The sequence below is a fragment of the Ambystoma mexicanum genome, chromosome 12, assembly GCF_040938575.1.
Source record: "Ambystoma mexicanum isolate Mex_15411 chromosome 12, UKY_AmexF1_1, whole genome shotgun sequence".
Lineage (NCBI taxonomy): Eukaryota > Metazoa > Chordata > Amphibia > Caudata > Ambystomatidae > Ambystoma > Ambystoma mexicanum.
Window position 1 is genome coordinate 89,253,726 of NC_090936.1, and position 26,195 is coordinate 89,279,920.

Consider the following 26,195-nt stretch of genomic DNA (forward strand, 5'->3'; position numbering starts at 1 on the left):
TACAATCTTGGCTCCCAACACACAGTTTCTCAACATCAAAAAGAGCAGACATGGTGCAATGATCACTGAATTCCGTGCGCACAATCTGGAGACTATTGCATTTTTCAAACAAGGAGCTCCCCGCTGAAAATATAGTCCAAGGCGGAGCATGTCTCACCGTTAAACCAGGTATGGTGTCGGAGATTGTTTATCTCCGCCTAAACAAGCCAGGAACAGGCAGATTTTCCCACCATTTAAGACCATACTACCGTTTACCCTCTAGGAATCGGATCCTATTCCAAGTCAGGCATTGGACAGGTTGCATTCAAATCCCCCGAAAAAAATAATTAGTCCCCCTCGGCATTGACCATACCACTCATTTATATTCAATGTCAAAACTATCCAAAATCGCCCATACCAGCATGCCAATATACATTGAATATTAGTAGCTCTTGTACAAGAGATGACGATATCCTCACATGGGTCACTAAGATCCCCAAAATAAATTTCTGGAAGCAACAATGGACATCTTTCTACCGGAATTAACCAGGGTTAAGAGGCCCCGAAACGGGCTACCCTGTTCCCCTCACCTGGCTACGAGGGCGCCAACTACATATCCATCCATTGCCGGGATCTTTAACAACCACGTCTCCTGCTGGGAGATAATTCCATACATTTAGACCCAGAGCCACGCTAGTTACTAGGTGATTGTGCCCTCTAGTGTCCCATGATAGGAACTTAAACAACACATCACTGATCTCTTATGTTGGGCAGACTGCCCAGATTTACCTTCACCCATACCACACACAGAGGCCGCCAACCAAGACCAGTCCTTCACCTGAGCCACTCTATTAGTGGCATTTTGAAACACCTGGAATTCCCATACTGGACATTTACTTGCATCCACCGAGTTCGACATTACTGAGGTGGAGAATCCTTCCACGACTTTCAATTCCTTCTCTTGAAGGAGGGATCAGTAAAAACCAACAGCTTGCATGGACTGTCTTTCCCTCATACAATCAAGAATGTTAGAACTAATGTAACTCGATCTGTCCTGAAAAGTTCGATAAGATCGAGTCTATCAAGGTCTCTGGATGACAATGCTTGTAAACTGTGGAACTCACCCAGAAGTCGGAGAATATTGGCCACATTTAGGACTAAATGCCTGTTGTCAGGGAGGACAGACTCTGGGAGGTTCTGATGTATGGATTCGTTCTTATAGTCTCTCTGGGGGAACCTACCTGCCATCACACCTCCATTTTTTAGGGCTCTCGGTCCCACTGGTAGTGTTACCTTTGCAGCCCTTGGAGCACCTCAAAACAATATATGATTGGAAATGTTTCCTGCGCACACATCATCCAGTCACACCAGATCTTTATTGGCTGAAGAGGAGCCTGTGTGTGGCCCTGCCGGAGTGACTGACCACCCTGAACACAGCGATTGGGGGGACACTCGTCGGCCTCTCAATCATACAAATTTCCCATTGCATAGGGTCAGGCAGAACATTTGCATTTCTCAAATTTCCAACCAAGGGGTCCCCCAGTAGTGGCCAGTGGAAAGACTAAATTATCGAGGCTGGACACAGATGTATCTTCTATAGTTAGACAATCAGCCGTACTGCCCACCAATGAGCTAGCCCCCCCCCCACCAACCCCGGCTTTGTTAACCTTCTCCAAAATCGCAGGGAATGGACTACTTTCTCAGAAGTCTGCTTACAAACATTTTGAGTTAACTTATTTTTTGACTCCCCCCCCCGCCCAAACTTAGTATACAGGTTTTTTTTCTTACATTTATTTGAAGTCACCCTCTTCTCCCGCTCATGTAGGTTACACACTCTTGCAGGTTGTTCCACAACCTCAGTATTACCAACGGTATTTTCTTTTTTTGTTGCTTTCCTCACCCCTGCACTTTCTCTTCCCCCACTCTTCCCCCCCATTTTCATGTTTTGCAATTCACGCTCCAAATCTTATAAGGACCTAGTCAGAGCGTTTTGTTTGTCTTTCTCCCTTCTAACCCTTGCTGCACTCCCCCGCTCTCATTCTATTATACTTGCACCTTTTGAGAACGTTTTGTTTTATACCTTCTTTCTCTTCCCCCACCCTCCCATGTCTTGTTGCGCCTTGAAACAATTGGTGTATAGTTCGCATTACCAATAAATACATAAACTAAACAGGGTCTGCCTCTCGTGCAGGGATATTGGTCACGGGTACAGGGCAATTCACTAAGAGGGACTGAACAATTTCATATTTTACTTTGCACCTTTCCTGTTAATTCCCTTCTGGTCTACCTTGTCCCAAGAGTTCTGTACGCACCTTCCGGCTTGTGTCTTCAGAAACTGGCTGGTGCCGTATGCTTTGCATTGCTCCCTCATGACACGGGTAGTGCTTCAGGCAGTCGACCTGGCATTTCTGAAGTGCTGGCAGGTGCCCTCTCCTTGAACAGTCTTGCTTCATTCCACCGAGACGTACTTTGGTGTCTGCTTGTTGTCTCAGTCACTCATCTAGGTTTTCTTGGTCCTTCACCTCTTCACCAGGTACATCCCATTTTTTATATTTAAAAAACGTGTTCTGCAGTCCTCTTCTTAAAGCCTGAGAGAGACCAATCCTGGGTGCAGTCTTAGCCTCACTACATTTTCGTTAACCCTTTGGTTAACTAGTTCTTTGCGCCAGCAGATTGGTAGGGTCCAGAACAAATGGACACATTTAAACGGATAAGAGTACACGGAAGGGAAAAGGCAAACGATTGTTTGCCTGTGGCTAAAGTCTCAGGCAAGACAGAGTTTGCTATATTAACAGATGCTAATTAAATTATATGTTTAAAACGCTAAATGAGTAGACCCGAGACAACTCTTGAACAAGCGTATGACATCCCCGGAAGAGAAACCACCATGAGACAGCATAGTATTATAGAGAGAGATTTGCTTTATAGCGTGTGGATCTCCTTCATGGCCCGGAAGCGAGGCCGATATTTTAAGAATTGTGATGCTGGGGATTGATGTGTACAAATATTCATGCTGGTCATGTCGCTAATTGATATTATTAATGACTGCATCATGTAGGTGGGACAATGACTGAATCTGGATTCGTAAGAGGTGCAGTAACTCAATGAAGATAATGTGGTATAGGTTTTTTTATGCAATCATCTTTGGGTTAAACAATATTAGAACAAATAAATGTATGCAACGAAAACAAAAAACACCAAGTGTGGCATTCAGAAGAGGTCTGGCTTTGTATGGTTTGCTCAGTAGCACAAAGCTACACCTCCAACTTATTTTTCTAATTGCTTCCTTCCCCATGGAATACGGGTAAGACAGACCCTGCGATTCTGTGCGAGACTCTGCCCTGCAACAATGTATAGGCTCACAGTAAGCTATGCTTGTTTGCTTTTTTATCACCCATGTTAACCCCTGCTATTTCCATTTTGTTCCACAAAAGCTTCTTGTCCTATCACTTTGTTTCTCTACTATACCCTTTATCCTGACTCACTACTAATGTCTCCTACCATCTCCTGCTACACACAGCACCACAGGCCTAGCCATTACCACAGGAATATTAATTATGTGAGAAGTCTGACAGTGTCTCACTTACTAGTCCCCGGGGATCTGTCATCCAGGGGGCCAGGTCAAGGTCATCGCTATTGGAACCAGTTCCTGGTGGTGGACCAGTGAGGGAGGATCACCTTGATGGGGGGTCCTCGGGGAGTGGAAGTGGGACACCGACGGGCGAGACATGGTATCCCCCTTCTTGTACCTTTTGCCCATCATACCCCGTAGGATACTCAAACACTCTACCCCCCCCCCCACCCTTTCCGACACAAACACTTTCACCCATTGTGAAAGATGACGGACAAATACCATGTCCCAACGCCCGGATCAGTCAAAGTCAGGCAATTGACCAGAATCACACACACACACATGGCGGCCCTTTCCCTTCCGCACAGGGATAAAAGGTGGAGCGCGAGAGCATAATACGAGCAAGGTAGACCCCATGACGAGAGAGCTAACTAGTACGAGAGTTCAAGAGGAGGAGTAAGGCGGCGCAAACCAAGAGGGCGACAAGGAGAGAAGCGACCTTGCCCTATCCCAAGCCAGGCCCGTGAAACCGCGACAGAAGGAAACGTTAAGACTGCGAAAAATAGACAGCGTGTGTTGCAGAAGATGTCAACAGTGCACAAGGCCCTCCTCTGCCGATACCCAAGCCATGGGGAGACGCTTGCCACCGTGGTACCGGCCAGGACTCCAAAGACAAGAAAAGCCAAGCGGTTCATTACAGCCGGTGAGTCAAGTGGCGAGCCGATAAGAAACTGAACTGTGTTTGAACAAAAGTAGCAAAAAACGGCTAATTGAAAAAAAAAGTACAAAGAACTGTTATTTTAATACGAGAGGGGAAAACCAGCTAAAGAGGAGTCAGGCACCACGTAGGTGCTCGCTAGAGAAACTAAGGGCGATAATCCTATGGTTGAAACTACCGTTACCAGAAGGCCTTGAGAACAACACAAGAAGAGGGTTAAAAGTGGTCATAAGGGGGGGGGGGGTCTAGTAAAATCCTCCATACAGTTGAAAGTCTTTGACTGGCAAATGCAGGTGAAGGTAAGGGAAGTGAATCCTGCACTGTGTGAATTGCAAAAGTTGGCAAGAGTAACCCCGACTGAGGGATAGCCACAGTAAACTGTTCAAAAAGACATTAAGATTTGTGAATGACACAGATGAGATTGTGTTGAAAGCCGTAGTGAACCTGACAGAGGGGGGCTGACATTTCGAGGGGGGGGTCCGAGTCTGGAAGAGAGGGATCCAGGGGTGAAAAGACATCACCCAACGTGCAAGCAGGAAGAACTTTTGTTTATTATTTTTGGAACCCATCAAATCCTCTGAGATCAGAGACATTTTTTGTAGAAAAGAGACTTAACCACCGAAGGCCCCCGATAGTTGAAACTGGAACTGTTAGCTTGTATTGGGAAAGCGAGTCCTACCTTTTCCTGTGCTCAAAACAAGGGCAAGGGAGACCCCGACTACCGCATCCTGACTTATTATTTTTGAACACTATCTTTCCTGTGAACCCTATTCCACACTCTTTTGTTTCTATTTAGGGTAAGGATTGGCAATAGATTTTTCTTAGTATAGGCCCCTTTTATTTGACAAGACGCCACCAGGGCGGCCTTAGTAGGACTAGCTTATTATTATTTGATGGTCGTATCTTGCTTCCATCTTAAATTTAGGTTTAGATTAGACGATTTCCAACACTCATATACAGGTTAATAAACAACCTTGAACTGTGATCACTTGTGTCTGTCTTTACTGTTACCAACATGAATTCCTTACAGTTATGACTTAGCTCTCCTCTCTTTCCCTATCTCACACATACACACACCCAACTAGACCCGAAGCATTATAGTCTAGTCAGAGGTTGGCTTTACCCTTAAGGTAACCTATTCCCTTTACCAGTCCCATAGAAGCAGAATGGCACATGCATCTCTGGTAATTCTGACCAGCACCCATCAACACCACAGGTTTCGGATACACCACTCCTGCTATCCCACTAACCCTCAACCGACAAAGCCATGCACTGCAGGTCATACAAATAGGAAAGAAGGGTGCTATATAAGACCAGTTTACGTTGCATATGAAAAACTCCATTTCTCAGAACAGACTTTCACCAATCCTATTTGTAGCATAAATGGATGAGCTTTTTAGCAGCTATATGGCTGACATTTTAAGCTTCAGACTGGAGAATGAATCCTGCCTTCGGCATGGCCAAATACTGTGATCCTTGAAAGTTAACAACATCCCATAGAGCCTCCAAATTGTCACCATGAGCAATGGGTTAACATATTACCCACTAACCAGCGTTATTTCTACTGCTGTTCTAACTTCCCCTCTCCACTGCATCCTGGCTTTTATAAATCGAATCTCGACCGAAGCCCAAATATACTGTGCCACGTTCTCACTGTGACATGCTGCTGATACAACTAATGTAGCGACCTCCTGCTCCTTGGAGCTAAATTTGCATTATGTGAAACAAAAATGTCCGAGCTTACATAACCATTTCTACTGTTCCAGGTTAGGTCACACACATTCAATTGTCTAACTGGTTTAAGTACATGCATATATATAGATGATGTATGCCCATCCTGTAAGAATGTTAAGAGAATTATGTCCGGCTTGTAGTAGGTATCAAACCTTGCTCTGAGCAATACTGAACAGTCAGAGGGCTAGAAAAGTTCCCATTTAGGTGGGTGAGCGAGGTTTGACAGTGATATCACGTGCACCACTTTAATCAGAAAGTGGAGCGCCTGACAGTATGATGTGCTCCATTTATTTTGAATTCCCAATTCATGTGCACCATGCATACATGTGACTATAAACGTAAAAACGAAATCTTTTGAAATAAAAAAAACAAAAAGGCAATAAAGTTCACAGGGCAGCGAGGGGCATGTATGTGTGGTAACTTTTTTGGCTAGTGGCAAGCTTTCATTTTTGTTCAAAAGATATGATTGGTTATTTATAACGCACTTAATACCCAGAGGTTTTAAAGCGCGGACCTGGGGAATCGAACCTGTGTTGCTCCGTGTCGTCTTGCTTACAAGGTGAGCACGTTGCCCCCGAGCTATCCTCCCAAGTCAGCGATATATCGTAAGACGGTCATTTATTCTAGTTCACGAAAATCGTGTACTTACCTACATTGGACGTTTGGTTATGCTATTTTCGTTGACACCCGCTGAATGAAATTAATTCATGAAAAGGTAGTCGTGATCTATATTAATTTTCCAGCTAGCGCCATGTAACCTGCTTTCAGGAACCATAAATAATTAAAATCCAAGTAACTTGGTCACCAGAAGTCACCATTTTGGCATATATGGATAAGGAGTTCCTCAATATCAACATCCCCCAATTAGATGTGGTGGCAGCCTGGTGAGTTTTCCTGGAACACCATGTACTCGTACATAAAGCGAGTAATCGAAATTTAGATTTAATAAGCAACAGCTAAAAAGCAGATCCTGGGGCTCTGGCATCACCCAGTGCAGTGAGCAGATGCTGCTTCGGGTCAGCCAGACACTAGTACATAGTGTGCTGCAAATCTAACTTCCACGTGAGAAGCCAACTTTAACTTCTTGTCCATAACATGATCTATCATGCTTTAAAAAAGTCCTCGAGGGATGTCTTGTATTCTCCTTCGTACATATTCCTAAACAAACAGTTAATATGACGGATATTTTTGCCTGGCACCAACTGAATCTGAAGCAAAAGTGGCTCTCGGTGGCTGCTTTTGTCAAGAATGCCAGACTCTCCTATGCCAGAAGCAGGAGCTAAATATCACCCTATTTTCAAATTTGGACAGTAATTAAAACATATACAATTCATATCCACCCACAATGCCTTCTCTTTTGACAAGGTCATCTACCTGCAGATAAGGGTACGGCTATGGTAACTAAAATTGCACTGCAACAACTCTGTTGCACCATCCTTCTTCATCTCAATGTTCCTGGTCCAGCCTATGCATCCTCACAATTCCGCTCCTCCCGATTTCGCGCACCCTACCACTGGACCTCCCTACGCCCGAACTCGGTGAACACAAACATTCATGCTCTCAGAGCAGCAGTGGTAGGTCAGAATCAGGAAATGGACAAAGAGCCATGATTTTCCAATACTTTTATTCTTTGATTTAAAAAGACCGATCAGACTATACACCCTACTCTAACCAGAAGCAAGTAAAAGGGCACTTCTCAGGACGCGTTACTTAAATGAAGCCCTCGCCCCAGAATCCTATTCTAACCCAGTTTCTTTCCCTACTGCTAAATACAAATACAACCAAAAGATACTTTGGTACATTGCCTAATGGAAAGGATTGTTGGTGGCTTCTGACCCCCAACACTTTTGTTTTTCTCTTGATCATCTACTCTTGCCTATCTTCACAGTTCATACAGAGTTTGTGCAATGATGGACAGCCATCCCGGCACGTCAAGTAGGTCTTTCTCAGATTCTCCTTCAAATTGATGAGTACCAAAGTACTCCCATTTGGGGAGGCTTTTGTCTCTCTTGCGTCTTTCTTGCTCACCTCCCCTGCCTGATATTTTTGGTCTCCTCCGTCCCCTAGCGCACTTCTTCTCATGTACCACTCTGGGGCACTTCCCCCCCACCCTACCTTGAGGCCGGTCTCTTTCTTTCGACCCACTGTTGGGCTGCGACATACCTTCCCCACTTCAGGGCTTCTCAGCTCTTTCCCCACTATGGGGTTTCTCTCTGCCTGAGTCACCACTGTAGGGGCTCCTCTGTACTCCCCCCCCCCCCCCCTGCTCCGGGGTTCATTGGCATCTTGCTCGCCACTGCAAGTTTTCCTTCTCTTCTGCTTCCCAGTTCTTTCCCCACTTCGGGGCTCTTTCATCCTACTGTGGGTGTTCTTCCTCTTTTGCTCCCCACCCTCTAGCTTCTCTGTTCCATCCCTGTTCAGGGCTTAGTCTTTCGCCAACCTACCAATCCACTGAAGCCACTGTGTGCCTGTTCCTTGAGACCAGTGCTTCCTGGGAGGGGTGTTTAGTCTGCCCCCCTCTTGCTGCAGAGTCACTTACTTGTCAACTGGACTCCACGCCTACTAGTGAGAACTTGTCTTTCCTGCTTGCTCGACACAAGGATCTCCATGCTGCTTCTCTTCACGCATTGCCTCAGCATTCCAAGATACTCTGTTCTCATGGCCACACTGGACAGCCCCTGTTACTCGTCTGTGGGATATGACTGTACTTACATAGTGCACGCCGCCGGCTGGGATGCCAATTCTGTCATTCTCCCACTCCTACCAGCCACACCCCCTCTGTGCATTGCTGAACAATTGAACTCTGCAGGCTTTGCAAAATCTCCCTCCAGATTAGCTCCCTCAATAACGCTTCCCATTGAGGCTGATCCCTTCATCTCTCAGCTCTCTTCAGGGAGTTATGGCAAAGGTTTGAGTCAGAAGCCAAGTCAGTCATTGGAAAAGAGGTTGGAGGATTCTCATACATCCTAGCTCCTACAAGTGTTAGTGTCTGGGGGAGGGGATCAGTCCCTCTCTGCGTTTTTCCTGTCCCCTAAGGGGGAGGCACTTCCTGAGGGACCACCTTACTGTGTGCCCTAGGGGGTAAGCATAGCTGTATGTCCTCCCTAGTCCCAAAAGCAATGGCTCCCCCTTTGAGAGAGGGGACGAACTAACTGGATTTGTCATGCAGCCCTGAAACTTCAGCCCCTTCACATTGAAAGGACCACTGCATTTTCCTGGCTTATTCCCCCACCACTGCTGAACTCTTTCACGGGTATAACGTTTTTGTACAAGCATGGCAGAAAATGTCCTTTGTCTTTATTGTCCCCAGTTCATGGTCTACCCCTACCTTAACCATACCACATCAGTGTGGGGGGGCACAAATTCAAAACTTGAGTTGATCATCTGACACTAAACTAGTTCGGACCCTAAATCGGAAGCACCAAATGTCCCTACAGACAAAACAAATGTCCTCGGGCAACACCCACGGTGGTTCAACACCCATCTAAAAGAATAGGAGAAGAAAAAACCTCCCTCCACTAAACTATCACTAAAAACGCTGTGGGCCCAATGGATGTACACAATCGTAGAATAGTTATGAAAACCCTGAACCAATGATATACTCTAAAAAGCATGAGAGCCTTCCAATGGGGGTTGTTGAATGTTTATTCACCCACACTGCAACATGCTCAAAAGAGGGAGCCTGGTGCGTTTTAGAACCAACAAATGTGAAAACCTGGTGTCAAATTATATTCCAAACCAAAAATAACATCCTAGTCCCATGAGTATCCCAACGGAATCAAAGGATATCCCCTAAAACAGAGGTCGACCGGTTTCAATGATATATGTAACAATCCATCACCTTCTTCAGGACCCATAACAACAGTACTGGCGATTTACAGGGGGGCCCACTGTCCTTATTGACTCAGGCGTACTGCATCCAGTGACCTTGCATCAAGTCCGTCATTCAACAATCGATGTTGCTGGAGTTAGGGGAACCGCAGTATTCTCCCTGTCGACAAGAGCTCCTCAACATTTAACTGTGACAGCGGCTTGTGTACTTACCATCATGTGATGCATTCTACAAGCTTACTGTAAGCCTTGTGGTATTGCCTGGCTCATGTTTATTTTAAAAAGAATATTGAGCATAGAAATGATACAGGACAAAACTGCTACAAAGTTCTGCATAATAATTGGCTGTATGCAAAACAAGCATTGGTACAACTCGGCCAAAACTTGCTGTTGCAAAATACTACGCGTCAAGAATATTCTTCAACCAGGTCCTTCCACGAAAAGATGCAGCAATGCTTCCTATTAAGCAAGGGCACATACCAAACAACCCATATGCTCAATGACGCAAATGGAGTTACGTAACTAGTTAGGAAAGAGAAACAGTGATCCTTAACCAATGGATCCAACACCAGGAAGCCGGTAAATAAAACGAGACACAGGGAGACAAACGGGGAAAAGTGAGATGGGCAGAATCAGACAGAGCGTTAAATCCTGCCCAATATCCTCATTCTGCTCCCAGACTCTCTCCGCTCATACATTATCCCCTCCCCCCCAGCCCCAATTGACGAGAACAAACACACTCTCTGGCCAAGCATCATACGAGCCTACTATTTATAACTATGTATGTATGTATCTATTTATTGGCGAAACACCATGTCCTCCTCAATAAATAAAACTAACATTTGATTGTTCCTCGGCAAGAGACTGAGGGACAGTACAAACAAAGAGCTCAATCATTAACTACCTAATTGTGTTTACTACTCCAGGATCACAAACCTATTTTAATCACGGTTGTCTCATGCATTGCTTAGAAAGTACTGCAAAGTAAGAGTAAATCAACTGTCGGTAATGGCGTGCTTAGGGGGCTAGACAAGCTCAAACATTCATGCGAGGGTATCACAGTTGTAATGACGGTTTCGAGCGCATGTTAGTACTGTGGTACACGTACCCCCTTTATGAAACCAACATGTGTGATGTTTTGATTCGAGCAAGGGCCCCAATGTGTTTATGGGTACTAAGTTTTGAGTAATAACGTTTTATAATGTTAACAGAGTAGTACAAATGATTTTGCTAAATGTCGCGTAGAGCGTTCTGAAATTAAATTATTTTCTTAAATTAATTTGGACGTGGTTACAGTTAACTGGATTTTATTGTTGCCAAATGTAATGGTCTGTTTAATTATCTGGCCTAACTGTGTATATAATATGAATTATTTCATAAAGCTCAGCATATAAAGCGCAGTTATCAAAAGCCAACTCAAGGCTATATTAGGAGTTCTCTTTGTAAGCTGCAAGCTAAAAGTATAACTGTGCATGTATTGAGATGTTTTTTTTTTAAACCCATATATTTCTCCAATTAAATAACTAGTTCTTCTCTCAGGTGAGGGACCAGGGAGACGCAACGACTGTTCCACTACTTGTGGAGCATTGTAGAGGCGTGCGAGTCAAGCTTCCGGCTAGTCACTTTGTTGCTGTGAGAACTCCCACGCAGAACGAAAAGTTCATTTGTCATAAAGTGTAGTAACAACCCGTGGGGAAAACGTCAATCAATCGTCGAATTATGAATTGCACTGCGCTGTCTTGTGATCTTCTGCAAACACTTGTGTTCTGTTCCAAAGCATTATTTGCACATTACACTAATAATGAACATTATTATATGCCAAAACGCACTGTGTGGTGTCCAGACCGAATGGGTACCCAAAAAGCCGGGACAGGTAGCACTGCCATAACACAGAGGTGTTCAGTGGCATGAACCGGTAGGTAGCCCTTGGTCAGCTACAATAGGCTGGTGAGTACACCGCTACCTAGGGAACGTGAACTCGCTCGGCTGGCACCTATTCCCCGCACACCGGGCACAGAGACGCGCATGCCAACCTGCTGGCTTCTTCTTCTGCTGCTTCCTGCTCTGGCTAGGGGGAGGCGAGGGACACCTGTGAAGTTCGCATGGAGCCAGGTTCGAGAAGAGGGCTCGCGCATTGGGCTGCAGTACTCACCTCTCGCCCGGCGGCTCCCTCTGCTGCCCGGCCATGGTGGCACCGCGCACCGCCTTCTGCTTGAGGCGGCGGCCGCCAGTAACTCCGCCCCGACACCAGCTGATGCGACGTCTCCAAGCAGCAGCAGCGCCGCAGCCGCCGGAGGAGGAGGAGAGCGGCAGAGAGAAGAGCAGCTTCAGCCACCCGCACGCTAGCGACCGCCTGTGCCTCGCCGCCGCCACCATGGCTTACCGTGCTGCTCGCAGGGTCTCTCTGCCCCGTGCTCGTGAGGAATGTGCACCGGCTACGGGCGGCCGCGGATTCACCAATGACGAGCGCGCTAGGGGGAAGGGATTGCATCCGAGGCGTGGACTGGAGGCTGAACTCCGCAGCCATCTTGTGTGTTGTGACGTTGCTCCGAGCGAGCCTCAGTCTCCATGGAAGTGGTCTGGCCATAATCCTTACACACACATAGTGACTTGCATAATACCGGGCGAGCAGGACACATTGGAAGGACAACACAAACTCACTAGCCCTAAAGAGGACAGGAATACAACCGTGCTTATTTTTTTTTTTTTATTGGTTCAGCTGTAAAAACAACTTTTTCAATATACAAATGATATTTAGTGCAGTCATCATAACAATCTACATAGACAGTTAGGTTGCAAAGTAGTAAAAACCAGTCACTACAAAACCCCCTACATTTTTAGACAGAAAAACAAAAAAGGAGACAAAGACAAAAATAAGGATAAACAACAAAATGCGCCATAACGGCCGTCTAAAACTGATTACCAGTCTCCAGTTTTAACGCATAAATGAAATTTGTTAATGCAATCTGAAGGGGGTATTGATTGGCACAGAGCAAAAATGACCACCGCAGTTCCTGAGCAACCGCGGCTATAGACGACATCAGATATTTAAAGTGCGTTACTCTCAAGCCGGCTAAACATGGGCAATGACAGACTAGATGTTCAAGAGATTCGGGAGTACTTTGCATGCAAAAACGACAGTCAATTAACGTGGCAGATCTTAATTTTCGCCGTACTTGGACCTGAAAAGTAGGCCATAGATCAAAACGGGCCCTTAAATACCCAGCTCTTAATTTAGGTGAGGGAAATTTTAATAGGTATGGTTCAGGATTTTTCCTCGATTTTGGCCAAAAACGAAATTTACAGGGTTGACAATAGGTGTTACAGTTGTCAATAGTGTTCGCCCAATCAAGATTATAGAATATTTTTTTGGCCCTTTCCGGGTTATGTATGAGATTGAGAATGGTGATATTTGCTAATGCTAATGCTTCTAAACATAAGTTTAGCCATGAATTTGTGAAATATTTTTCAGCTGTCAGCATGTATTCCGCGATTACCTTTAAGAGGTAGGTGTTGTCCGTTGCCATAAGGCATTTGCGGAGTAACATGCAACATCGCCAGGTGTAAATTGCGCGCAAGGAGGTCAGACCCAATTCAAAGCGCAACCACGTACATGGCACACACTGGGGAAGGGCTAGAACCGACCTCCAGTACTTTCCTTCAAGCCTCCCAAGAAATTGCATATTGCAATTTAGTAATGTTTCGGCCCCATATAAGATCGCTGGTATAGCTTTCATTGTCCAGAAGGTCAGGGCAGGTTGGATGGTAAATTTCCCATATTTTAACAGAATCGTTTTGGTTTGTGAAATTGCAGTTTTTAATTTGATTTCCATTCGTTCTATTTGGCTGTTGGGTTTAACTTCACCAGAAAATTCAATACCCAAATAGGTGTAATTATTTACTATTGTGATAGGTGAATTATTGAATGACCATGTCAGGTTATGTTTATGTAGCCGCTTTGCCTTATATACAACAATCTGAGTTTTGTTTAGATTAACCACCAGCTCATTCGCCGTGAGATATCGATTAAATGCATCGATTAAATGCTGCAGACCCACTGGGGTCTTGGATATAAGTACGATATCATCTGCGTAATTTAAGTTAGTAATTTTATGGCCTTTCAAAGACGGCGCATCAGAGCTAGTCTGTTGCAAAGTTGGCGTTAAATCATGAATAAAATAATTAAAGATTGCCGCGGCCAACAGGCAGCCTTGTTTTAGCCCACGCTCGGTGTTAATTGGCGCAGATAGAAGCCCATCTAAGGTGAGTCTCACCCGAATCGTGGTTGCTGAATGCAACGCATAGATGATATCATGCAGGGACGGGGGACATGTGTCCCTTGCAAGTTTAGCCATCAAAAGGGTTCGTGAGACCGAATCGAAAGCTGCGTGCAAATCAATAAACGCGAAATAAATGGCTTGATTCTGAGCCTGGCAATGTGCTTTAAGTGCATTTAAGGTCAGCAGATTCACACAGGTGCCCAGACCTGCCACGAAACCTGTTTGATGGGGGTCGCGTTTAGCACAGGAATAGGTCCAGTGATTAAATTCTGACAACACCAATTTCGCAAAGAGTTTCCCCGGGGCATCTAAGAGGGCTATTGGCCGATAATTACAAGGATTGGAACGGTCACCTTTCTTATAGATTGGTACAATGACTGAGCACAGCCAAGAGCTTGGAAGGGCATGATGGATCAAAACTTCAGTGAAGATGGCATGAAGATTTTTAGCCCATAGCTCGGGATTTTCCTGCAAAATGACGTTATGGAGGCCATCAGGCCCAGCGGCTCTAGAGGGGTTTAAATTTACAATCAGGTCTTTGAGGAGGGATTGTGAACACCTTATGTTCCACTGTGTTTTAGCTTGAGGCTTATAGACATAATGTCGATATACTGGATCAAGATATAGGCTGGTGAAATGTGCTATCCAGTCCCCCTCCAATACCGCACTGGTTTGAGCGTGGGCTTGTGTTAAATTGAGATTTGTGTTGAGCAGGCGCCATGTTTCGGCTGAATTTTTCGAAAGAATCGACCTAAACATTGTTTCGCTGTCTTTTTGATATAGCTGCGCTCGCCAAGCCCGGAGCCAGTTCTGGTACCTACACCTACTGGCTCTAACTAAGGTATGGCTATTATAAGGGTTTGCTCTCTGGATGAGTCTTTTTTCTTTACGCCATTCGGCCTTCCGGACTTTAAGTGCTTGGTCGAACTGGTGTTTGTGTTTCCGTGTTCGCGGATTGGGCACTATGGTATTACGAAAAGGTTTCAGGAAATCAGTATATTCAATCAACTGCTGGGGGTGATCAATGTCACAAAGTGCATGCGAAAATTGCATTAGAGACTTCTTGGACCATTTCAAGCGGTTTTTGGCATTATTGATGGTTAGATTTTGCGCCAACCATTGATTATTTGATTGTTCATCAAAGCAGCTCAGTTGTAATGATAAGAGATGGTGGTCACTCGCAGGATATGGAATTATGTCAAAACAAATTACATGGCTATACATAACATGATCAACATACATATAGTCAATCGTGCTTTGACTTAAACCTCGCTGCCATGTCGGTTGGGGCGGAATATCCCGCTTAACTGAGCCATTCAAAACTCGCATGTTATGGTCCAGCATAAGATGAGACCATGTGGTTAATGCCTTAGGGTTCCTCTGGAGTTGGGCCGAGGAGCAATCCATATTTAAATCGCCCATGAGGAGCACATGGGAGATATCCTTAGCAGTTGCGATTGCATCAAAAATCGCTGCTAACCCTTCAAATAAGACAGTGTCCGCCAGACCTACTGGATTACGATAGATGTTAATAAGGGCAATGGTAAACTTGTTATGGGTAATCTTAACTGCTTGGATGAAGATATCCACATGCATCCAAGGCTCTATTTTAAGGCCCAATTTTTGATTGACTGCCACCACAAGGCCCGAGGAAGGTCGACCACGTGATCCCATCTTTGCTGGCAATAAACAAACATTAAAACTGTCCCAGGTCAGGGGGACTAAATACCAAGTCTCCTGAAGAGCAATAATCGCGTATTCAGATAATGATTGAACAGATAAGTGCAAGTGACTATGACCACGCGTATTCCAGGAGGCTATTTTAGTCACCTGGGCAGAGGAACCTGTTAATGATTAATTGTAGTATGCATTTGTGTCAGCGCAGGCACTAACATATATTTGGGGATGCTGTTTCGTTACCAAATTGGAACTTTCGTTCGAGCGGGCCGGATCTTGGGCCAAAAGGAAACCCATTTCAAATAGAGTTCGTTTGGCGAGCCATAACGTGTTTAAAACTATCCCAGAAGGGATCCATAGTCTTACGATGTCTGTCGAGACTTCGTTCAGGTATTCAACCTGTGCTATGTCTTGAGAGGTCAGATCTTCTAATTCATAAACATCGCTAAAGATGTTGAGCACACTTTGTCTATTCAGGTTATATGCTGGATGGGAGCCTTCTCGACATTTCAGAATCAGGGTATGACATTTAGGTGCTGGCAAGCCTGATTTTCGAGACTGGGTAAGGTTGGGCTGAGGCGCTCTATTACCATCAAATGAGGAAGGCAAACGAGACAGCTCATCGCGTGGGGTCGCATTCAACCAATCTGGAAGACACTGTGTACGCTGTAAGTCAGTGTGTCGCGTTAAAATTGGTGGTTTCATCTGAGAAGCCACCGGAGAGGACCAGGTAACTGACTTGGCTGGGTTACAATGATCAACATTTGGTAATGACTGGGGAGGAACCCGGTTATGATCATCCATGTAAGAGTCGAGGGCCTTACGCATTTCTCTCAACAATAGAGATCTTTGCTTTTCCTGAGTCACAGCAGGGGTCTCTAGGGCACGAGAGGTAGGTAAAACTGCAGGAGTTGCAGCCACGGGAGTGGGGGCCGAGGAGATAGAGTCCAAGGCCTCCACCAGTTCATCCAGTGGGTCATGAGCTGCCACAGACATAGGATGCAATGCACCAGTGAGAGTCAGGGTTTTTTTTGGAGGGCATCCAATAGGACGTTGTAATATACCAACCTCCTCAGATGTCGGCATAGTTATTTTCTTGAAGAACGCATTTAGGGAAGCTTTTGTCAAGCGAACCGCCGGTAGAATTTTATGTTTCCTCTTAGATTGAGGGTATGGCTTCACAATCTTGGTTTTGAGATTCGAGCTTTGCGCAAGAGGAGGCAAGCCGAGCGGGACTAGATTGGTAAGAGGCAAATTTGGCTTGACCGGGCCCGCCACCACATCAGGGATCACAGAGTCCTGCAAACTGACCCATGAGGTGTTTTTTGGGTTAGCGTTGGACGGTGAGTGCGGTGGCGGCATTGATGTTATTATATGAGGGACCGCTGGCACAATGGGAAAGTTGGTAGGACCCTTAGGGGTGGCAGGCCAATGTGACGCCATGTTCTGGATTTCCAAACATGGCGAATCAGTGGTTAGCGGAATAGGTGTAGAAACAGTTAGTTTAACTTTTTGAGTCCATGTAAGTAGCTCATCTAGCTTTAGCTCTTGTTTAGATATTTTGGCGTCCAGGGCCTCAAAGAGTTTAAACAAGGCCAGCAAGGTGGTGTTTATAGCGGACAACGTCACTTCAACCAGGGCTGGTTGGTGACCTGGCGCCTCATGCATGGAGTTAATTCTCGGACGGCGCGGTGTGGGATGGACATATGAGATAGATGAAAGGGAATGCACAATGGAGGGCTGGTCAACTTGTGAGCACGAGGCACGAGTTAACGAGTTTCGTATTGAAATTGGGGACCCACCATGTGAGGATTGAAAAGAAGGTGACGATACAACCTGGGGGGCCACTGGGGTCTGATCCAGAGGTGTTATCGATATTGGTGATGTAAGCTCAACATGGGGGATCCTTTGACCTGGTGTATTGAGCATTGTATGATCCGATATTTCACCACATTGGGCAGAACCAACAAGTGTTTTCCGGGCTAAATGTAGGCCAGTGATTTTTGGAGTCGATAGCAAGGGCGGATTAAACCGCGTGGCCTCCACTCCCCTTGCAGAGCTCTCCACTGGTGTCAATACAATTGATTTATGGGAAAGCACGTTTTTTTGTTGCGGCATATGTGAATTCAGCATGGCGCCAATGCCATTGGTTAGCACCGGGGGCATTCCCGTCTTTAAAGAATAAGTAAGCGTGCACATATTTACTGAGCACGCTATCCTATGGGCAAATAAGGGGAGAAGGCAAGCAACACGTACTATGGAGCCGCCGACTGAGGGGTCCCGCGTCCTGCGTCAATCGCGGCAAAGCGGGTAAAGCGGTACTCAGCCGGTACTCGCTCGTGTGCGCGCGCGCTGTGCGCGTGCGCGGGCAGTTTGTAGGTGCAGCCACTCCACCCAGCCAATTGCAGTGACTGGGGGCGGGATCAGGCAGCGGCCGAGCAGTCGAAACAAACAAGGGACCGCTCTTGAAAGCGGGCCAAATGAGCCTCCAATTCAGTTCAGTCCAAGGGTCGCAGGAGCCAACAGGACAGCAGACAGAGCGGGTAAAGCGGTACTCAGCCGGTACTCGCTCGTGTGCTTATTGCATTAGCATTTATTGATCGTTTTACATAGTAACAAACATTGTACAATATGTGGGCATATCCAGAAATAGTGTTTAAAAGAACATATAAGTAAAATATCGCGGCTGGTTTTGCCTCCACAATCATGTAAAGGATTCGGGGTACACCCCAGACCCATTATACCATTTAAGGAGAGCGGGGGACCCCCCCCCCGCAACCCCTGCTCCCCATAAATGGTATAATGGGGTACACCTTTACTGGGTCAAACCACAGCATTTTTGCAGTGATTTTTTTTTTTTTTTTTTTATACCAGCGACATTTTTGCTGCAATTTTAATACCCGATACCGGCAGCACGCCGCTTTGAAAACAGAAAAGTACAGCTAAGCAAAATTAAATTCTATTCTAAAGCCTCCCCGCCTACCCCATGCTCTGCCAGAAGAAACAAAACCCCATCTTATGCAAAGCAGAAATGTTCTTCTACCTTTCTTCAACACGCACATAGCGCTGAGGATACTGTCTATTCCGATACCAGTACATACGTGAAGGAAAACCCTCATCAGGGCTTTAAGTGGGCCAGGGCCGAGCCGCAGGCAGGCTACGAAATCTCGTTTTGAGGTGGGGCCCTGCCGAGGCTAACTAGTCTCCCCTGGCAGCCACGTCCACTAAATGACAAGTATTTTTTTTTAATACCTGAAGCTCTTGCTCGTGTGCCACTCTTTCTCAACTCTCATACTGGACATTCTTTGCACTCATGGTGGCCCTGAATCATGCTGTTCCCATCTTCATTTTGTATCTAGGCTTGCAACATCATGTGTTACTATTGACCTCTGCAATTGTATTCGCTCTCCCCTCTTGCTTCTCCACTCCTTTTGACTCCTTACTCTTTGTTCTCTCCTCCTTTCCCCTTCTCCCTTTTCCTATCTCCTTCCCTTACTTTCTTCTATGCACTTACTCTATCAGAATTGTCCCTGGACCTAATATGATAGCAACCTCGTCCGTTTCCTCCACCCTCCCATTACTGTTTGTTTCCTCCCCAACACCCCTCAGCACTATCTGAAATGTCATCAGGCCTAGTATGATAGTCGCTTGTTTTGTTCCTCCCCTCCCTTTCTGCACCCCTCTCCCTCACCTTTGGTTTTTCTCCGGCTCTACCAGAAATGTCGGCAGGCCTAGTACGGTAGTCGCCTGTCTGTTTGCATCTCCTTCCCACTCTCCCCCTCCCTTCCTTATCTACGTCTTAGCTGTTGCACTATCTGAAATGTCGTCAGGCTGAGTACGATAGTTAATTTCTCATCCTTACTGTTCATGGCCTGTAAGAATGTCATTGTATTTTCCCTTGTTCCCTCCCTTGCCTTGAAGCGCTTTGAAACACATTGTGTATAGGCACCATATAAATAAACAATCATATCATATCAAGAGCTCCAGGCTTCAGAAAAAAATGTGTTTCATCCATAATGGTGGTACTGCACCTGCGAGGCATCCCTTCAAGCAAGAGATGCCAGAGGGCCAGCGCCACAATTATGGAGAGAAACATGAGGCCGCTGGAAGCAGAGGCCTTGTTTTCTAAATCCTGAAGCTCCCGCGCATTCGCAGGAGTGTCAGTCTTTAAGAAAAAGGCTTCAGCTTACAGCGGGCTCACCCTTTCAGCCTTAATGGTGACGCTGCCCTCCCCAGCTGGCGAGGGGCAGCGTAAAATCAAGGCTGAATAGGCGAGGCGCTGTCCCCTGCCAGGCAAGCCTATAGAAAATAGATGCAGAGATCAGCACCCGTTTGGGGAGAGGGTGCTGATCTCTACAAAAGTCTGCCTGGCGGGGGTGCCAGTAGCCCATTGAGCCAGGGCTTATTTAGGCGGTTTGGCCTAACAGGCAGCAGGTGACCCCCGTTAGGCCACACCCCCTTGATGAGCCCCAGCTCATTTAGCAGTGCCACTTAAGGCACTGGCCCTCATCAATGCAAGATCCCTCCCTGCACACGCAATGGAAATTGCAGACCTCAAGACCAATGACGTAGACATCCTCGCAATTACTGAAACCGGCTGCATTCAGCAGCCAGCCCAGCCCTCTCGTTGGCCATCCCGAAAGGGTACACCATCTTCAGGAAAGATAGAGCTGCCTCCAAAAGGGGTGGAGTGGCGCTTTGCAAAAAAATAACATATGCCTAAGGGAATCCACTGACTACACATTCCCATCGGGAGAAGTGACCTCTCTTAAAGTCTCACTCTCTGCAACTTGCACCCTTACCCTCCACCTTGTCTACAGACCACCAGGCCCATTGTCCTCATTTGAAGACAATATCACCACCCTCGTTGCAAATAATACAAAACCCTTGTCCAAAATACTCATTCTGGGAGACTTTAACTTAGGCCTGAACGATCCAAAGGACACCCAAGCATGCACTCTTGCCAACACGATTGAAGCTCAAGGCTTCACGCATTGCATTTCCCTTCCAACAAACGACGTATACTGGACTGGTTAGCTGATGCTAACTGTGTCACCAATATACTAGCCAATAACCCCTGCCCATGGGCTGAACACCTTGTCATCCTATTCTCCATCACGGTAAGAACTAAGCCTGATAGACCAACCCAACTTACTGCAGCAACCCCCTCAAGAAGCCAGCGGAACATCAACGCAGACAACATGCTCCCATTGTGATTACCAATAACTAACCATCCATCCATCTAACTACAACCATACTTCCATGGTGACATTATACAACCAAACCGTCCTAACCGCCATCAAGTTGCTCCTTTGTGTATCCGGAAAATGAAACAGAGCTCGCACTAACTCATGGTTTTCCGAGAACCTCAAAACCCTGTGCTCTGCGAAAAGAACGGCCAAGTGTATTTGGAAAAAAACACCCTCAATCGCAAACAAGACTCACTTTAATACCATAGCAATCAAATATAATAAGGAAGCACCCATCAAAGCTAAGGGCAACTCATTTAACCAGAGAACTGAAAATGCTCAATCGGGCACTAGGGAACTCTTCTCTATACTTCGAGAGCTTGAATTCCCTGCTCCATTACCTGATTATTGTATCAAGGATCAGCTCTAGTGCTCAAATATCCAAAATGCCCTCGCTGACAAAATTACCCTTCTCCAAAACAAAATCAAAGCTAAGAAAGCTAAACTCATGCCAGATATCCAACCACACTTCTCTCCTATGGTGTCAGTCTATCGTCCACAAATCTGAATTCACACCTGTGTCCACCACGGAAAAGATACAAAGGATCAAGGGACTGAAGCCGTCAAGATGGCACAAGGTGACATCTGCCTGGCCACCCTCATTAAAGATTGCGTCAATGAGCTTGCGCCCTTCATCACAACTCTGCACAATAACTCCTCTTCCAGCAAAGTGCCTGACAACCTAAAGGAAGCCTGGGTACTCCCACTGCTTAAAAAACCTACTCTAGAGCCCAATGTCACCACTTAATTCCGGCTTATCACCACAGTACCATTTCTCCTGAAAATACTTGACAGAGTAGCCTGTCTACAAATACAAAAATTCTTAGAATTCAACCATCTCCTAGGCCTTCGAAAATCTGGCTTCCGCCCTGGCCACAGAATGGAAACACTTCTTGACCTCAAAATCCAAATGGACCAAATCAGAGACAAAGGGGATCTAGCAATCCTCCTCTTACACAATCTATTTGCAGCGTTCGACCTAGTTAACCACAATATACTATGGAAACACCTCATACTAGCTGCTCATTTATTTCTCACCTTAAGCCATAGAGTGGATTGAATCATTCCTCTCCAGCCGCACTATGAGCGTCTTCTCCTCCACGGCTGCAGCCGAACCAGCCCCGGTCTTCTGTGGAGTTCTCGAAGGCTGTGTCTCGCCTACCTTGAACAACGTATTCACCAAGCCTCTTTTTGACTGCCTAGACAAACTGGGTGTCACGTCTACGAATTATGCGTATGACACCCAAATACTCTTACCAATCACCGGAATGTATGACACCGATTCTAACCTGTTAAATCTACCTCACCATCCAAGCATGGATGGCGCAAAATGAGTTATGTCTCAATGATGAGAAAACCAAATTACTCCTCATCGGGACCCAATCTAAACTGAACAACCTACCCCAATCCTACAAATCGTTCGACATTGACTGCAATATCATTGTTGTAGACAAAGAGGTTAAAACTTTAGGTGTCGCTGGCCACCAGGGGGCGCAGGCAAAATGGCTGCCTGAACTTCGAGCTCCCCACTTGGCCCCGGGAAATAAGCCACAAGACATGCCTTAACATTTTACCAGCCCTGATTCCCAGCATAATCCGAGAAGGGGAACCGCCGAGGAATAAGAGGGAGTTTGCCCGGACTCCGGAGGTGCCTCCGTTCTCCTGCTAGCTTATTGCGGACCGCGGCCCTCCCCCTCCCCCAAGGGCTCTCTTGGAGGCCCCACAACGAGATCCGTGTGCTGGCCAGCTGCGCCGAGGGAGGAGGAGCCGGCCCCTCTGCCCACGTTCGCCCACGGACCAAACACTGCCAGGCACAACATTGCGGGGCTGGGTGGACCCCCCAAAGATCTTCTCCGCTCTCCAGCAGCCCGCCCCTCCACCCCAGGAGAAAAGCGGCACACGGCAGCCTACTGCAATGGAACGGCGTTTGCAGTGACGGCGGCGCCCTGCCACACGGAGCACCCGGGGAGCCGTGCTCCCCCCTTCGCCCCAGGTACCATTGGCACGATTCGGCCCGGGCCGACGCAGGAGCGCGCCCGGGCCTCACCGCTGTGACCCGCCCACCCACACAACACCACCACCGCCACAAGGATAGCAGAGGCCCGCCTCTGCGGCCTTCACCCCCGCAAAGCACCGCAGTCACCACCACAGCAGGGCCCGCCCTACATGACTTCCTGGAGGCAGTAATGACAGGCAGAGGAGCCCACGCAAACGCTGGGGACAGGCTCAGGCCATCGCGGGAGCGCGCCTGGGCCCCCCCACCTCTCAGCCTGCCCTTCTGCTTGGACGGGCTTCACTTGAGGGGGTTCTGATCACTGGGCCTCGTGGTTCCAGCCCCGCATCAAACTGCAGAGCCAAATTGGGGTCCCTGCTCACCGGCTGTACTCCGCCCCGCTGTGACCGGCCCACCCACATAATAACATCACCGCCATAAAGATAGCAGAGGCCTGCCCTGGCGACCTTCACCCCTGCAAAGCATTGCCGCTACTGCCACAGCGGGGGCCCGTCTAGCATGACCTTCTAGGGGCAGTGATAGCGGGCAGAAGAGCCCACGCAAACGCCGGGGGCAGGCTCAGGCCATCGCGGGAGCTACACTTGAAAGGGTCTGGTCGCTGGGCCTCTTGGTTCCTACTCCGCATTCCGCTGCAGAGCCACATTGGGGCCCCAGCTCACCAGCTGCACTCTGCCCCGTGCCGCGGGCACTACCTCATGAGACCATCACGTGGTAGCTGCCTCAGGTGAAGAACAGCGAAACCCCCCTCCCAGGGGCCTCCTTGAGAATCAGCACCCCCATCAGCACTCTCCTGTGGTCACTACTCCAGCGCAGAGGGCCCGCCCCATCTAGGGGACACAAGGAAGCAAATCAGGCCGGACTCTTCCCCCGGATGGTGGAACCTCCAGTTTTGCACCTCCAGCCACCTGCTAAAGCCCGCCCAGACCCTCCGAGAGGACCATCATAGTGGATCAGTGAATCTCAGCGACGTAAGGCCGGACCGAGGAAGTCTGCGCCCCTTGCGAAATTACGGTGGTGCATCACCGCCTGAAAGATAACCACAAGGAATCGAGCTAAAGCGACAGGACGGGCGGCACGGGGCCCCGGGTTTCTCCCAGAAGACATCCTGAGATGACCCGGCATCCCAAGGCGAACAACACCCCATGAGCTGGAGAGAAACTCTTGCGAAATACCAGTTCACCCCAGGACACCACACGATGGAAACCAGCCCCACTACCGCACAACCCCCAGATATGAACGCCATGCAGTGTAACATTCAAATGATCCTCGAGGAGATCAGAGGCATGAGGACAGACATGGGGGCCATATTGGCTGATCTCACGGCCAAGGTTTCCACATTAGAAGACCGAATGGAAGGGGTTGAGAATAACCAAGTATCAACGGATCTCCTTGAAACGCAAATGGGCACCAAATTCAAGGAACTGCAACGCCGCGAGGAAGCTCTCCGGCTCAAGGTTGATGATATGGAAAACCGGGAGAGGAGACCGAAGGAGAGACCCCGGTGGGACTGGAAAGTAAAATCCAAGAAATCATCCGAATTGTCCTGGGATCCGACTCAGGTGAAACTCTTCTCCTCGACAGGGTCCACCGGTCTGGCGGCGGAGGCAGGAGCCCACGTTCGGTCCTAGCAAGGTTTCATTACTACAGAGACAAGGCTAGGGTGCTAGAGAGGGCGAGAACTTTGCGTGACATTCAGCACGGCAATTCTAGAGTGACAATATACCAAGACCTCTCCGCCCTCACGCTCCAGATGAGAAAGAAATGCAGTCCCATCACCAGATGGCTACAGGAAAAGGGAGTACGATATCGCTGTGGTCACCCATTCTACCTGGCGTTCGAGGGCAGGGCCAGAGATACCAACTAGTCACGGAAACAGACATTCAGAGGGCCACGGATGACCTTACGGGTGACCAAGCGGGATCATCTGGAGACCAGAGTGGAACCCGCAGAGACCGCGGCCATATCCCTCGGGGCCCCGATCTCTCTCAAGGGAAGCTGAAAGTCAAAGGTTCACGCAAATTTCGGAAGACCAGACACCGCTCTACGGAGCGGGGGGGAACCCAGATGAGCACGTGCGCGACACTCAAGGCTTAGTCGCCGTATTAAGGCCCGACTCAGGTCCTTCCACACTTTTTGCAACCTGAAGACCTTGCTGGGCGCAATATGTTTTTCCCATGGTTTACAGGGAGTTTGTTGTTCAAATGACCCAGGTCAGAGTTAAAATGTTGCCCATTTTTGAGGCTGTTCTATGGTTCCATGGTGTGACAATTTGCGATTCTCCTCAGACAACTGTTGGCGGCACGCGACCCCGCACTGTGACATGCTCCAAGAGGGATGAGAGTTGTCGATCACATGCCAAGGTTGGAGGGTAAATAAGGGAAGAGGCACCACCACCGGATCCCCACCACCAACACCAATGGGTTGACACATAGTGGAGAAAGGCATGATGCGAGGTGTCATACTGAAAAATTATTATCCCCGGGGCCGGGGTAGCGACCCTGGCAGTTTGTTGCTCGCTTCAACCCCTCATGGGGAGCAAGCGGCGAACGCCCCACAAGACGAGTAAAGGGGAGGGAAGGGGGGAAGTGGGATTGGAGCTTTTGACGAGGTTAAGGGGAAGGGGGAAATCCAGCTCGAGTCATGGACATTAATCTTGCAACGGGTTCTGGGTAGCGGACACTTAGAGGGGTTTACGGAGCACAAGATGAAAGATGACAATGATTGAAGGAAAGATAGACACGCTGAATGTCAACGGCCTCAACTCCCAGAACAAAAGGTCCCTTACGAGTAATTTGTTCCGCAAACAATGCCTAACAGTCCTTTTCCTACAGGAAACACACTACAGGCAAGGAAAAGAGTCGAAAATAAAGGGGAAAGAGATTTGTAGTAACTACTGGGCCTCCCAGAGGAGCTCAAAAAAGGAAGGGGTGGGCATTCTCCTTGGCAGGACGTTTCACCTCACGGGAGTAGAAACCAAGAGGGGTTTTGGGGGTCGATTCCTAGGTATTAAGAGAACCTATGAGGGAGAGCGCATCACCCTGGCCACTTTATACGCACCCAACTCAGGACAAATATGCTTCCTTACCCAGATCTTTAATCTCATGGACGAATGGGCAGAGGGCGCCATGATACTGGGGGTGGG

General features: G+C 47.5%; 1 protein-coding gene across 5 annotated transcripts in view; it reads right to left on the bottom strand.

Annotated features, from left to right (window-relative positions):
* Positions 1–26,195, bottom strand: part of NAPEPLD (N-acyl phosphatidylethanolamine phospholipase D) — a 198,070-nt gene that overhangs the window by 130,262 nt on the left and 41,613 nt on the right. Inside the window, exon 1 of one of the 5 annotated variants that reach the window (XM_069628065.1) lies at positions 12,217–12,348. The exons of 2 other annotated variants lie outside the window; for them this stretch is intronic. Coding sequence is in view for 1 of the 3 variants with exons in the window: in XM_069628063.1 (XP_069484164.1) it covers positions 11,986–12,209 (224 nt within the window). In the remaining 2 variants the exon portion in view is untranslated. 2 more of the 5 variants (XM_069628063.1, XM_069628066.1) reach the window with 2 other exon arrangements.